Source organism: Micropterus salmoides, unplaced genomic scaffold (genome assembly GCF_014851395.1).
Source record: "Micropterus salmoides isolate LMB-PRFRI ecotype aquatic unplaced genomic scaffold, ASM1485139v1 Ms_hic_scaffold_3, whole genome shotgun sequence".
Lineage (NCBI taxonomy): Eukaryota > Metazoa > Chordata > Actinopteri > Centrarchiformes > Centrarchidae > Micropterus > Micropterus salmoides.
This window is the reverse complement of record NW_024042261.1, coordinates 36171506-36187410: the sequence shown is the minus strand read 5'-3', so window position 1 is coordinate 36187410 and position 15905 is coordinate 36171506. Positions and strand designations below refer to the sequence as shown.

Genomic DNA, 15905 nt, shown 5'->3' with positions numbered 1-15905 from the left:
AAGACGACCAGGTGGAGCAGGGTTCCCCATCTGTGACCAAACGGCGTCTGAACCAGGAAGTAAAGATAACATTTAGATAAAGGAAAAAAACAAACTATTTACAGTAATTTGTGAGATTTTTAAAGAGCTGATGGGAGGACAGCATACATAAACATGTATTAACCTACATACATTAACCTTCTCTTTCTTTCTTAGCATTTATTAGCGGTGCAAACATGAGTAACATTTATATTTGATAAGCAATCACTTTACATACCGTAGGTAATTATGTCAGCACTGTAATAAGTTCTTATTATCTGATGTCCCAGATGTACATAAGTGCATTTCTTTAGCTCTTTAACCATACACAGACTCGTCTACCAGCAGCAGAATTTCTCTCCTGCTCCAGTTTGATTGTTCATTTTAGTCAATTTCCTTCTTTTTTTCCATTCCCACCTTTATTTTCATCTGATGAATTGTTTCTAGCAGTCTAGTCTAGTACTAGTATCACATGCTTTTGCAGAATAATATCACTTGAATAACTTCTTTTGTTCTTTTGAAGAGAGAAGAAGAAAATGAAAAATGTGATGGAGAACCACCACAGACAGTGCTACCAACAACCAAACCTTTTGTCTAATGTTTTAATACCAGATGACAGTAGCATTTACAATCAGAGAAGTTACAGTAAAAAAAAAAGAAACCAAAAGTTGAGAATGCTTCTATAAAATAAAATAAAATAAAAATAGCTGTTCAGTACAGCACAAGATGTAAAATGCTACAGAGACTTAACCATTTGAAAGAATGGACTATTACACCCACATTATAATATTATTCCATATCTTAGGTTACGTTTCTCAGCAAGTACTGCAGCTATTAGTCAAAGACAATGTTGAGCATTTATACACTTTAAGAGATGTTGACACTTTGCTTCCACTCAACATTTCTGTGTGTGTTCCTAATTCAGATCTGACTTTCAGAGATCCAATGTTTTATGTCCACACTTCCAGGCGTTGAACAGGACCACAGCTTCCAGGCAGGGAAAGGCCATGAATTTTGAATCACACCACTGATGGAGCCAAATCTAACACACATCTTTGATTATGGAGAACTTCAGTGAAGTGAATTATGATAATAATTCCATAACATGGGAATTTACCTCAAACATACCCTGTAAAAAACACATTTTGATCTACACCGGACTCTTGCAGGCATCAAGACAGCAAAGCAGGTATATTATATACTGATGATGAATGAACAGCCCTGCAACCAAGAAAAGCCTTTCAAGTAATTTTGTTCACCAGTCTGGAATGAAGGTGGCTGTCATTAAATGATGAGAAGCGGTTTGCCTCCAGAGTTTATATACAAACAGCCTGACAATGTGTCTCTGGTGTAATTGACATCTCTTTCCTCTGATTCACTGATTGTCCTTCTTTATGGTTTGGTCGCACTAATTTAAAGTTTCCTTGCGTTTTCTTTACTGAAATAACGTGCAGAGCAGCATGCACGAGTCGCCTGCATGTGAACAGTTTAATGCAGCCATAACTTAACTGGATATTTGCCTTAAATATAGAGATTTAATTTATTTATTTTTTTAAAACAGCTTGAGGTTAAACCTCATGCCAGACACACAACTCCAGCTCTGAACTTCTGAACTGCCTTTCAAAAAACAGCAATGTCTGTATTTCCCAAAATTGAAGTGAGGAAAAAAGGCAACACTGCAAAGGTCAAAAACTGCAACAGAATCACCTCATGTGTTGCCTGATTTTATCTACAATCATTCTGTTTTCATCACAGCTTGCTGTGTTTGTGACCTCTGGAGAGCTGCCCTTTCGTGAACAACAGATGCTTCTATGGATGTTAGGATATTGTTTTAAACTGGAAACCACTTGAATATCTGCCTAAAGACACAGTCTACATGAGCTCTGAGTATGATACAACATTGGGGCAAATTTCACTTTAAGAAAGCATCTATAAAACAAAAGGCGAATAAATCCCTTACATGCAAGGCTCAAAATGCAATGCATCTCTAAAGCAAATACAATGCAATGCCGCATTGTCACCAGACTCGCTCGCTTAAAATGAACGGTCTTATGGTGGGAAACATCAAATTCAATATAATAAATATGGCTGTGCAGTGATTGATAACTGCAGCTAAAATGCTTAGCCTACCCAACAGATCAGCTACTATATTCTCAACAGGAACACAAATACAATTAAACTAAGTGCTAACCACTTATTCATATCACAATACAATACAGTACATTAAGTTGCTTGGTCTTAGACGGTGATGTGACTGCACTGTAATGTCTAAACTTTAGATCTACATAATTTTAGCCTCGTTTCATTCAGTCATTTCTGACTTCAGGACTTACACAAACTCATTCTTCATTCTTCTCATTCGTTCGTCTTGTGTTGCCTTGAAGTTTTTTTTAAGACTGGAAACTTCTGATTGCAGCCAAACATCTGTCTTAAGACAAGTTTCAGCATCACCTTGGCCAGACAGACCATAACCAGGCCTGTGTAAGTTCAACGGTGCAGGACACACAAAGACAAAGACAGAGTAACCTCAAATCCAACAGAATCCAAAATTTCAAAGTCCAATATTAATAAAAAGCTAAGAATGACTGAGAATGGGAGCTTCAACACTAGTTGGATAAAATCATGGATTCTGACTGCAGGTTAAATGTAATGAGCAACACACTGTAAACTGTGTTGCACTGATTCATTGCAAATGATACCTGCGAGGATGTGCATCCAAACTATTGTTAAGATTGTTTTAAATAAATTCCTGCACATTTACTTTGCTTAGAGTGATTGATCCTAACAATAATTTTATTTTATTTTTTTTAAATGGCACTTACTGCAGCACTTCCTGATTCACCTCCAAAACTGTGCAGAAAACTGGGAAAACCCCTCAGAAAATCAAAGCCCCTAACTTCACGGATTTCACACCTAAAAAGTTGAGACAAGACACTCTGGATTTAAGAGTTTGAGTTAGGACAACACAACAAAGATGACACTTTATATTTGGATAGCCCACCAACAGATAGTTTTCAAATGTTTTTTCTTTTACCTTTAGATGTTTAACAGATTATCAATAAAGTATATTTGGGGTAATTCATGATCATCCCCTAATCAAAATGTTTTGTGTACCTAAACCAAACCTAAAAAACAGCTTAATATGTGAATCAGTTGAATCTCAACTAACCATCTGTAGCAGACTTTCCAAATAAAGTGTAACCCACAGATTATATAGTCATACGGTACTGTGTGCGTATATTTGTATATTTGAGGAAAAAGCAGATGCTGTACTCACTGCCTTGCAAAAAGAGCACAGGATCCGGTTTCTCAAAAGCATCTTTATCTTTATTTGGAGCAGCTGATACTACATTTAGCATCCGTACCCAAACTGAAATTACTCCCAGCCAAAACATTCCTCGTATGCTTTTGAGAAACACGGCCCCGCTTGGTAATACATTCACTTTAGTACAAAACAAAAACAGTAACTAACAATATCTTCTCAAGCTTCAGGTTTACATTCATTCTGTCAGCCCAACAGTGTACAGTTCATACACTGCCTCCAACAACTCACATGGTCAAGACATGGTTTAAGGTTTGGTCAAATGCACCTGATAATTGTACAGCTGAAAAAATAAAAATAAAAGTATAGCTCCTACAGAAGATTCTCCATTTTATCATCGTCCACATGTCTCCTGCTCCGAAGTTACAATTTTCATCACCATCAGCTTTCACTCACTCTGAGCTTCACCTCCACGCTGCCGCTTTTCCTTTGACAAACATTTGGTTTTTACTAGAAACACGAGGCGGATGAGTGAAAGAGACTCATGTACTACTACAGCAGCATATATTGATTCTTCTTTCTTGTGCGAGGTTTTGTTTCTTTAACATCTAGTCGATATCAGCTGGTGATGTTGAATGACCAAAGATGAAAATGTTCATCAAGCATGTCAGCCTCTGGGCTAGTGTTTGAGTGTCCTCACCGCCCAGGCATCTGAATGGCATCTATGAGAGAGTATGGAGAAAAAAAAAAAAACACTGGTGCTTCCAGGCTCGAGTCCAGAGTCTCTCTGCTCCGTCCCGGATGGCAGGTCAGTGAATGAGGTTTGGTTCAGCAGTTCAGTTCCTGCAGGCAGTCGGCCCGCAGACTGAGAGAGGAAGCGGAGAAAGACAAGAGAGTTTGCTGTCTCTCTCCATTATCTTTTCTCTTTAATTTAAAAGGCCCTGAAAACACATTTTCTCAATCAGTTTCTTACTATGAGTGACGAGATCCAATTTTCTGTCCAAGACAAATACGTTTTGTTTGGTTATTTCACTGGAATGATTTCTGCACTCCTCTCACTAGGTCGCCAGGGCTTAGTTGAAAAAAAGGCAATGTCACAAATTAAGCAACGTTTTAACTGAAATGTGATGACACATCTAGTTTTTTTAATGTTAAACTATGTTATAAATAATAGCTTTAAAATGTCTGTAATTCTAATTTAATTTATTGTTGAAATTTGAAAGCCATCAACAAAAACTTTTCCGATGCCATGACAAAGCTCTCTCTCTCTCACTAAACAAATCCTTTTTTTTTTTTTACCATCTCTCATCACCTGTACCTCCCTATCTGGCCTCTCTCTCTCTTTCTCTTTCTCTCCCTCAGTCACTCCTCGGTGATGGTGGGCAGGTGAGGGGCACTGGGTGAACTGGGCGTGCTCCGTAGGTCAGGCCGGACATTGACGCTGGAGATGGACCACACGTCACTCAGCTCTGCAAAGGGGGGCAAAGGTCAAACAGGATCCCTTCACATGTCAAGGAGCAGTAATACAGAGGCCATACTGGAGGAGAGAGGGCTCAAAGCAAGGGTGCACGAGGAACACATAAGGGAATAGGGGGGGTTTAACTGCAAATCTACATTTTTTTTAGTTATTTTTAGTTATTTATACTCATCTGAACACACGCTTGCTTTGAAAACGTAAAGGTTTGTATCCTATGCCAATAAAACCCCTTTGAATTTAAACTGAAAAAAGTGTAAGATAGCCATGCATCTATAAATGAAAAGATGTGATAAAAAAAATGTTAATTAATTAATTTAAAAATTTTGTCCCCATCACTTTTTGGAAGCATTTGTTAAAAATGTTCTAAAGAAAACATGCCATGCAATTTACAGAAGAAACAAATGTGCATTGTCCAAAAAAAAGTAACTTAAGCAAAATAAAACAAGCTGCTGATTACTGCATTATATTCGGTTATATTTTTATATTTATAAATTGTCCCCTGCCTGCTGAATTTTGTGTTTTCCTTTATATAAATAAACACATTTCCACCGTAGATTGGAGCAGAAAATGTCTCCAGAATGCAGAAAATTAAGTGTTTCATGCTTTACTGGCGGAGGACCTCATGTATTTTCAAATTTCCTATTTCACTTCAAAATAGTGTTAAAAATCTTCTAGTCTTGTTCTCGTGCATCGTCACGTCTCGTGACCAAAGTGTATCATTACGCCCCTAATCTGAGCCCTTATGTCCCCACCACTTTTAGGACATGTATAGTGTACTTAAAGACTTATTTCCAGGCTTTATAAATAGTAGTTATCTAATGGAGGTCATCTGTGCTTGATTTATAGTTATGTTTTCTGTGGACTGTGACGCCACTTGCAGCTCTTTATGTACATTTAGGCTTGTACAGCTACAGTGTTACTACGTCAGCTACACCTGAAAAGGATTTATGTTCTCTAAATATAGCTGCAATGCTAAATTCAGGGGTCGGCATCCTCTAAAATGTAAAGAGCCACTTTGGGCCAGAAACAACTGTTTGGAGCCACAAAAACATATTTAAGCCCTCTACATGCAGTTACCACCACCTATTGGTATAAATTAGTTTATCAACATTACTAATAGGTCTAAATGACCATTCATTCATTTTTTATGTATGTATGTATGATTATTTGGCTACTTCATGTAACTTTGCCTTTCTAATGCAATTTCTTGGAGCATTTATGAAAGTATAAAATTACCGTATATCAAACATTCTGGAAAGCCAGCAGTAGCGGTGGTATACTATAAATCCATAGCTGTCGCAGGAGAACAGGCTACCCATTCAAGACACTGCTATTGATTTAGCGCCAGGATGTAGCATGATGACGCACATTTTAGTTGGCGCGTGTGTAAAAACATTTTTTATTTGATGTATATGCTGCATGTTTTTACAGGTGAATACTTCTAGGATGACTTTAGGCCTACAACAATTATAAAAAAATGTACATATAAAAAAGGTTATTCACTTAAATGTTTTGACAAAGTCAGGGAGCTACTAGAGAGGGGCTAAATAGTTTACAGACCCCTGGCTTAGGTAAAGGGCAACCCACACAAACAGCTTTTTTGCAGGTGTTTCTGGAGCGTTTCAGACGTTCATCACTCGTCTACCTCTAGACTTTATTTGTACATGCATCAGTACATGACATGCTTTGCTCTTGTTTGCTAGGGGACGTTTAATCCCCACAGTCATTTAAATCACTCAAATCTCTTACTATGCTTTTATGGGCTTTATATAGGTTTCATGCTATTTTTCTACAGGAAACATAGAAGCTTGTACAGTTCAAACAGGTTTCTGGGTTCATACAAGGTTCCTGAAGGGCTGACATGCAGGGCTGACATGCAGGGCTGACATGCAGGGCTGACATGCAGGGCTGACATGCAGGGCTGACATGCAGGGCTGACATGCAGGGCTGACATGCAGGGCTGACATGCAGGGGTTCATGGGTTGAAGACCAAGGGGAGGGAGACGAGGGCTCCAGCAGGGGGTTCAGAGTGGAGGGTGCTCCAGCGAATACAGATGACTTCTGAAGAGTCTGACACATACAACACACAGGAGAGGACTGCATGCAAAGACAAGCAACAACTTGAGCAAAGCTACATTTAAATGAATACTGGAAAGTATGATTGTTTGCTAAGGTCAATATCAATGTGTGTTCAGCAAAAACAGTAAAAAGTACAGTCCTCACAGTGAAGTTTCCAGCTTTGAAGCAAACTGGTGATTCCTAGATGTGTTGGTGGCTAGCTTGCTGTAATGAGTTACAACATGTAATCAAGACTTAAAACCTGTTGATAAGTGATTTTCTGTTTAAAGCCATGCTCTAACTCTGTACTAATCTACAGAGATGAAATTGATGTATCATTTTTCCTCAGGAAGACGGCAAACAAGAGTATTTCCCAAAATGTTCCATGGTCAAGACACTCTGTAAGTCCCCATAGTCTTGTGAGCACAGGGCCTGCAACTACTCAGCACTCGCTTGCCCACAAAGTTGACTTTTGAGACTTTGGATGTGAGGATGGAACAGACGGTGGGTGAACGTTTTTTGTGTGCATGGGTTAATTATCTAATATTAGTCTCAGACAAAGATCCAGAACGACAGTGTAGAAACAACAAAGAGTGAAGAGCAAAAACATTTTCTCATACCCGTCCTGAACTTGCTGTAAGGTCCGTTCTCGTGAGTCTGACGGCTGCCAGACCAGAAGGGCAGGCCTCTCTCTCTCCACCTGTAACACACACCAAAGAGAGAGATCAGAGAATAACCAGGTGTGTTTATTTGTTTACCAAAGTGCTTTGAGACTGCCACAGTAACTGCTTTGATGTGTACACCGAGCATGCATGTGTGCATGTGTGTCTGGTCCAGGTGAGTGTTGAATAAAGCCCAGGATTAAAAGGGAGAAGAGAGGGAGTGACGATGAAAGATATATCCAGCTCTTTGTAGTGAAGAGCCTCATCTGGCTAACAGGAAGGGATGAATCTCACTGACATTCACACTCTCACTCTTTTTATATCCTCACTCTAAGGGCCAGGTTATGCTCAAAGGGAACTAGTTTGTACAACGAATCGGCCGACCATGTCAGGAAGCAAAAGTGTTTGTTGTTGTGAAAAACCAGCCGTCAAAGAGCGAGGCGAGACACAATTATCTTTTTATTATAGAGTTATTAGAGCACATTCTGTCCTAGAAGGCATTCATGATTATGAAGCGAATTGTGATTTTTATTTCAAATTATCACACTGAGACAGCTGTTGACAAGAATTCCCAATGTGTTGACTTAACCAACAATTAATAAGAAACATTGTTTAAACAAAATAATTCACACCTTTATTTCCTATATTTCTGACTACAATAATGGGTGGGTGTGTTCACTTGTGTGTGATAGACTCCAACCCAAAGGTGTCTAGTGGTGCCACAGTCTGCAATTAGGCAAGACAAATGTTATACAGTGGATAGAAAAAGTCTACACACCCCTGTTAAAATGCCAGGTTCTTATGATGTAAAATAATGAGACAAAGATAAATCATGTCAGAACGTTTTCCACCTCAAATAACCTGGTTGCGTAAGTGTGCACACCCTTACACTAATCCTTTGTTGAAGCGCCTTTTGATTTTATTACAGCAGTCAGTCGTTTTGGGTAGGAGTCTATTAGCATGGCGCATCTTCTTTGCAAAAGCGCTCCAAATCTGTCAGATTACGAGGACATGGCCTGTGCACAGCCCTCTTCAGATCACCGCACAGATGTTCAATTGGATTCAGGTCTGGGCTCTGGCTGGGCCTTTCCAAAACATTAATCTTCTTCTGGTGAAGCCATGCTTTTGTGGATTTGGATGTGTACTTTGGGTCGTTGTCGTGCTGAAAGGTGAACTTCCTCTTCATCTTTCTAACCGACGCCTGAAAGTTTTGTGCCAAAATAGCCTCTTTTTTGGAACTGTTCATAATTCCCTCCACCCTGACTAAGGCCCCGGTTCCAGCTGAAGAAAAACGGCCCCAAAGCATGATGCTGCCACCACCATGCTTCATGTGGCTATGCTGTTCCTTGGGTGATGTGCAGTGTTGTTTTTGCACCAAACATACCCTTTGGAATTATGGCCAAACAGTTCTACCCTGGTTTCATCAGACCATAACACATTTTCCCACATGCTTTTGGGGGACTTGATGTTTGTTTTTGCAAACTTCAGCCGTGCTTGGATGTTTTTCTTTGTAAGAAAAGGCTTCTGTCTTGCCACCCTACCCCATAGCCCATTCATATGAAGAATACAGGAGATAGTTGTCACATGTCACATGTTTTTTAGGGACGTCCAGTTCTTGGTAAAGTCACAGTTGTGCCATATTTTCTCCACTTGATGATGACTGTCTTCACTGTGTTCCATGGTATATCTAATGCTTTGGAAATTCTTTTGTACCCTGTCTCCTGACTTATGTCTTTCAACAATGAGATCTCTCTGATGCTTTGAAAGCTCTCTGCGGACCGTGGCCTTTGCTCGGAGATGCAACTAAGAAAATATCAGGAAAATCCTACTAGAACAGCTGAACTTTATTTGTGATTAATCAGTCACTTTAAATGATGGTGAGTGTAATGGCAGGTGTGTAATGTCTTCTAGTTAACCTGAGTTTGAATGTGATTGTTTAATTCTGAACACAGCCACATCCCCAGTTATAAGAGGGTGTGCACACTTATGCAACCAGGTTATTTGAGGGGTTTTATTTTTCATTTTTTCCCCTCGAACATTTCAGTTTGTTTTTCAATTGAATTGTTCACATTATAGGTCACATTAAAGGTGGAAAACGTTCTGACATGATTTATCTTTGTCTCATTATTTTACATCATATGAACCTGGCATTTTAACAGGGGTGTGCAGACTTTTTCTATCCACAGTAACTGATATAAATGATCGCCCATACTAATAAGTAACAGGTTGAAAAATAAATCAGCATATCCTCTGAGGTTTGTGTTTTCTTGTCTCTTTTTCATCTCTATAGTTATCTTTCATTCACACACACACACACACACACACTCTCTCCATATAATTACGGGATCAAAAACACCTTTGTGCTTCCTGTCTTCACATCATATGGCCACATCTCAGATTACATATTAATAATAAAACCTTATCAGCAGCCAGGATGACTCAGCCCTGCACTGCTTCACCACCCCAACACCAGACGTTGCAATTAGCAGGGGAGGGATCATTATGACCGCAGAGTGTGTGTGTGTGTGTGTGTGTGTGTGTGTGTGTGTGTGTGTGTGTGTGTGTGTGTGTGTGTGTGTCTCTACGCACCAATGGAATAAGAAAACTGCAATGATGAGGCAGGCAGACACGGCATCAGTCAGAATCCACATTAAACTATATTCCTCTGGAGTCTGGAGAGAGGCAGAGAAGGAAAGAGTTGATTACATTTGCTGAAAAAAAAAATTGTGAACATGAATATCATTATTTAATTTAGTGCCCCTAAAGACTTGGACTTGAATGCTCATGTTAAAAACTTAATCCAACTCATTTGAAATTAGAAAGATATGTAGGTGGTGACAATTTGTTTTTGGTACAGTATGTTTAAGCTCTACATCACGTACATGCATTACAGACAACAAATAGACAAACATGTAACAATACAACAACAAATAAAAACAGTGGGTAAATGACCACACACATGACCATACAGTTGCCTTCTTACATAGGGTGCGAGAAGGCAACTAAACTAAAGGGAGGAGTTCAGAGTCCTGATGGCTATGGGAAAAAAGCTATTTGTGAAGAGTTTGGTCTTGGTAGAAAGTGACCTGTAGCGTCTCCTTGAGGGAAGGAGCTGGAAGAGGTGGTGAGCAGGATGTGAGGGGTCGGAGATGATTTTCTTTGCTCGCTTTGCAGTCCGATGTGTATAGAGGGAATCAACTGAGGGCAATGGTTTTCCTACAATGTTGGATGCTTTGTTGACAGTCCGCTGTAGTTTTTCCTTTGTTTGACGGTCGTTGCTACCACACCATACTGTGATCGATGATGTAATGATGGACTTGATGATAGCGGAGTAGACAGAACAAAGAGTTGATGCTTGATCCGGTATTTTTTAAGCTGCCTGAGGAAGTAAAGTCCTTGTTGAGCTTTTGCAATGATGTGTTCGGTGTTAGTTGTGCACTTCAAATTATTGCTAATGTGTCTTCCAAGGAATTAAAAAAAAAGGAGTCGGTGGGTTGCCGTTTATTTGTATGGGTGTTTTGGGAAATGGCCTACGTCTAAAGTCAATAATGAGTTCCTGGGCTGGTTTGAGCTGGAGGTCATTGTTCGAACACCAAGTGACAGCTTGGTCCGCCTCCACGCGATACTGGGTTTCATCGTTGTCTGAGATGAGGACTACAATGGTTGTGTCGTCCACAATACTTTTGTTCTCACTGAATGTAAAAGTGGGCGGTGTACGGGGAGAAGAGCCAAGGGGAGAGAACACAACCCTGAGGAGCTCCTGTACTCAGGGTGAGAGAGTGTGAGGTTATGTTATTAACCTTCACCCTCTGTGATCTATTCCACAGGAAGCTCCTTATCCAGTGGCATATGGCTGGATCAATGTTCATGTCCAAGAGTGTAGTAAAGAGTTTAAATGGGTTAATACTATTAAAGGCGGAACTAAAGTCAATAAAAAGGGTGTGTGTGTGTGTAGGTGTTTGGTGATTCCAGGTGTTGCAGGATATGGTGGCGTGCTATGCTGACTGCATCCTCAACTGGCTTGGTAGGCAAATTGATCCGGGTCCATCAGAGAGGTAGTGCAGGATTTCAGGTATGCCAGAATAATTCATTCAAATGCTTTCATAACCACAGGTGTTAGGGCAACTGGTCTGACGTCATTGAGGCAGGTGATCTTTGAGGAGCACAGGAATGATGGAGGAGCATTTAAAACACTGTGTGACTGTAAATTGGCTTATTGAGGTGTTAAATATGGTGGAAAATACTGGCTCCAATTGAGCTGCACAATGTCTAAGTAAAGCAGGACTGATCCCATCCGGCAATGCTGCTTTCCTGATGTTAAGCTTCTTAAATGTAGCTCTCACTTCGTCCTCCTGGATGCTGAAGAAGGTGTTGGAATGGGGTCGGGGGGGGGTGGCTGGTGAGTTTGGTTTTTCAAACCTTGCATAAGTTATTTAATTTTTCTGGATTTTTTTGTAATCTGTCATGTCCTTCAGATGTTTCCATATTGATCTTGAGCTGCTTGATGAGAATTGTTGCTCCAGTTTTGTTTCTTAACTGCGCTTTGCTCTCCTTATTGCAGCTCGTAGTTTATATTTGGCTGCTCTGTTTATGTAACCAAAAGGTCACAGGCTCAATCTTCAAACACTCATGATACCTGCTGAAGAGATTTTCAAACCTCCTCCCTACTCACTCATTGAAACTAACTGTGGATAAGAGCAAATTCCAGATGTCTAAAATTAGGGCTGCACAATTTGGAGAAAAAGTCATATTGCGATTATTGTGGACAATATTGCAGTTCGATTTTAATGGAACAAATGGTACTGAGTCTACTTGCTTATATCAAGGAATGTGCGAAATACTAAAATTTTGAAATGTGTATTTCTTAATTTGAACAAAGTTAAACCATATTTATAACAATAACAAGTAAAACAGAACAAGGGGAGCGCGTTGTTCTACAGAGGAGGTAGCTAGAAGCAGCACATATTGGCACACTGGCACCGGCTCAATGTCCATCTGTCTAATGCAGAGTCTCTATCCACAACCTGGAGGAGGAACTGCACATGTGTATTAAATAAAGAGTATAATGTTTAGTGAATAGTACACTGTTAGTACAACAATAATAAACAACATTCATTATAATAACCACTAGTCGAATATTAAATCCAGTTACAGCTGTTTCATTTCTGTGGGTTGTTTTTTATTTATTTAATCCTTGTGCAAGCAAAAGGCTCTACATTGGTCTCTAATTTGTTAATGCTAAGTAGCCTACTAACTTGTCAATAATCATATTCTTCAACATTTAATTATTTGCTTTAGAACGTCAAACTTTTTCTAATGTACCGTCCCATCCAGCCTGTGATTGGTCGGTTGATGAAAAGTGACTGACTGGCTCTGTAAAAAGTTGAACATGTTGAACAACTTAATGCACCGATCCAGCTAATATTAATTGGCCAGCGAGCCAAACTCAAACTGTCTTTATCGTCTCCCTGTTTTCTTTTGTCTTACCGCTTTAGCTCACCAGCATTTCTCCCGGTGCTCCGGTGGCGAGACCGACTATGTTTTGAAAAAATAGCGGTGGGGAGGGTGGTTATGGTAGGTTGTTGTCTTAAAAGTTAGTGGCACAAATAATTTTTCTCATTGCAGGTAGGCTTATAAGTTTTTAGGGGCACATGTGAGAGCCCAATGTGGGGGGAGATAATGAGCAGACTGCAGCAGTTTTGCGGTTATATAATCGCACATGACGACATTGCAATTAGATTAATTGTGCTGCTCCAACCTAAAATATTAACGTACAAAGTCTGGAGCCATAGTCCCAAAACATCCTATAGGCTAAAAGTTCCTAAGTTGTCGAATTAGAAGAAACTCCTAAACATTCAGTGTGGAACATCATTGCTGGTTGGGATAAAACACATAACTACTGATTCACTAATGTGCAAATGTCGCCACGGACACCAGATTTAAAATCTTTGCTATACTACAAATACAGAGAGATTGACATGATGGTGATAGTATTAATCAGCATCGTTTGACAAGGGCTCGAATCTAATGGACGTTCATATGTAAAAGTCCCGCACTCTAGCTTTAAGTCTGTGAGAAGTTAAAGGCAGAGCAATAGATTTGAAATTGTAGCTGCTGGTTTATAACTCACCTCAGGCCAAAATAAATTTGACATATTTAAATTAATTCCGTAATGTTGTTTGTTAATGTTGCTCTAACGCATTCTCAACTTTAAATGGCCTCTGTGTATAAAATCTGTTATATAAACACAGCTGCCCTGCCTGTAGAAGGATTTGTTGGAACATTTTACTATTTCATGGAGACATAAAAAAAACAACCTGGACAAATCTGGCCATCTGCTAAGGAGCACAAACATAAAGTCAAACAGATGCAGAGTACCTCAACATTTTGGTAGGCTAGCTAATGTGGCAATACTAGCTTGTGTATTGTCTTATAAATGTATTTTCTTATAAAGTGTCTTTTTAAAAAGCTGCAACAACATTTTCATATTCTAAAATGAATGCTAACAAGTTCAATGTGTCTCATGAGTCTTAGCCACACAAGTGTAAAAACTATGTGGGCAATGAGTGCAGGCAGGCAAGTACAACAGAAGCTCTCTTTAGCAGACTTATTGTTCAAAGGGACACTCCATCAATCAGTTTGTCAGTTATGTCTTCTTATAATGTCTTCTGTGCCTCTGTAGGGAGCTTTTCCAAAGAAAAAATAACCCTCGTGATATGAGGGTTATGACATATATTAGGTAGTTACATTACAATACTCTCTCTTGGGGATCCCCAATCATCATGAAGTACAATACTAAGTCACTGTAGTAGCTCTTTGGATGATTATTTTCTTGTCTTTTTCTTCGCTTCCGTTTGTCTTACCATGCAGCCTAGACCAACTAGTGACCTCAGCACACGTACTGTACTCCATGATTTTAAAAAAATGTGTTTATATTTCCCCTGTTATACATATATAATCTAATAACAGCTAGGACATGTCCAAGGAAAAAATAACTATGGTGCAACAATGTGAAAATGTACTGCATGCTAAGATAACAGATCGAGCTCCATGCATCCAAACTAACCTGTAAGAAATACGATGTGAACCGTATTCAGGACAGCAGGCATCATAACATCTGATAATGTAGTTTAATTTGCTTACCATGAGGTAAAGCGGCTTTTGATGTTGGACAGGATGTGGATGGAGTTGGTGGTTACGGACTGAGCTCCGGCACACCAGGCCAGAGTGTAGAGCCACGGCTGGCTGATCACATACAGGTTGGTGCTGATGTTCACTGACTGGTACTTACTGTAGAGAGAGGAGAAGACAAACATTTGAACCCAAATCATTTTTGGTCTTAAAATTAGCTAATACATTAATCCTGTATCGCACCACTATAGCTGATTAAAAGTTGATTCAGACCACAGCCTGACCTTGGAAACAGGTAGCAATGACAAACATGGCTAACAGACAGGGGTTTACAATGAGAGCACAAAATATACTGACCTTCAAGAAGCCTTCCTTCAGAAAGCTAGCATCATACGTCCATAATTCATATTTCACCACATTGAAATGTAATACCGACAATAACGTAACATCAACATTCACCCCAGTAAAGCTCATCAGATTTGATTTGAGAGAAAGGCGAGATAGAAGGATGCAAATATCGGCAGAGAGGAGTAGAAGGGGAAGGTAAGAGGAGAGGGGGATGGAAGACATGAAAGATGGAGTTGGTGGTTACAAGATGGAGGGAAAGACTGGAGGGAGGTCAATGAGAGGTGGGAAAGAAAGAACAGTGAGGGTTTGGATTAGAAGAAATGAAAAATGGAGAGGGGGGAAGGAGGAAGTGAGTGGTGTAATTTATCACAATGGCAGTTTTAATTCCCTCTCACAGACACAAACATTCTCTGTATCCCTGACTATTAGTTGGGATAAAAGCATCCTTTAAAAGTCTAATGATCACCTGCTAAGGTAAACAGACTGAGAAAGTCAGAAAACAGACAGACAGACTTTAGGGACTTTGATTTCTTTTATTTACGTCACATTAGAAAACCATCATCATAATAAATCATCTACCATGATTACTACACACACACATACACACACAATAATAAGGTAAAAGTTAAGAACCAGTGAACCATCTTCCTCTAGTGAACATAAAACATGTCTGATCCCCCACAGAGCCCTGAAAGGCTCCAGATTACTAGTCAGTGTGTAGAAAGCGTGCTCTACTCTCAGACAAGCTGCAACCAGACCTTTCAGGCTCTGCACCACATCCACATCTCGACTCCTTGACTCCAGCCAGAGAGCGAAGGTTCAGCACCTTCACACAACTGAAGTACAGCTGCTTCTTCCCACAGGATCTGAAGCTACCCAGCACTGGTGTTTTCATGGAGAGAATAAGTCCACTCTCCTCTCACCACTCCTCAGCAGCAGGACAGACACT

At 39.8% G+C, this 15905-nt stretch overlaps 1 protein-coding gene across 1 annotated transcript in view; it reads right to left on the bottom strand.

The window, feature by feature from the left end:
- Positions 1-606: 606 nt before the first annotated feature.
- Positions 607-15905, bottom strand: part of gdpd4a (glycerophosphodiester phosphodiesterase domain containing 4a) — a gene marked incomplete at its 5' end in the record, with an annotated part of 37084 nt that continues 21785 nt past the window's right edge. The window contains 5 exon segments of the mRNA XM_038693680.1: positions 607-4749; positions 7436-7515; positions 10067-10149; positions 14621-14640; positions 14643-14767. Of these exon segments, the coding sequence (XP_038549608.1) occupies positions 4643-4749; positions 7436-7515; positions 10067-10149; positions 14621-14640; positions 14643-14767 (415 nt within the window).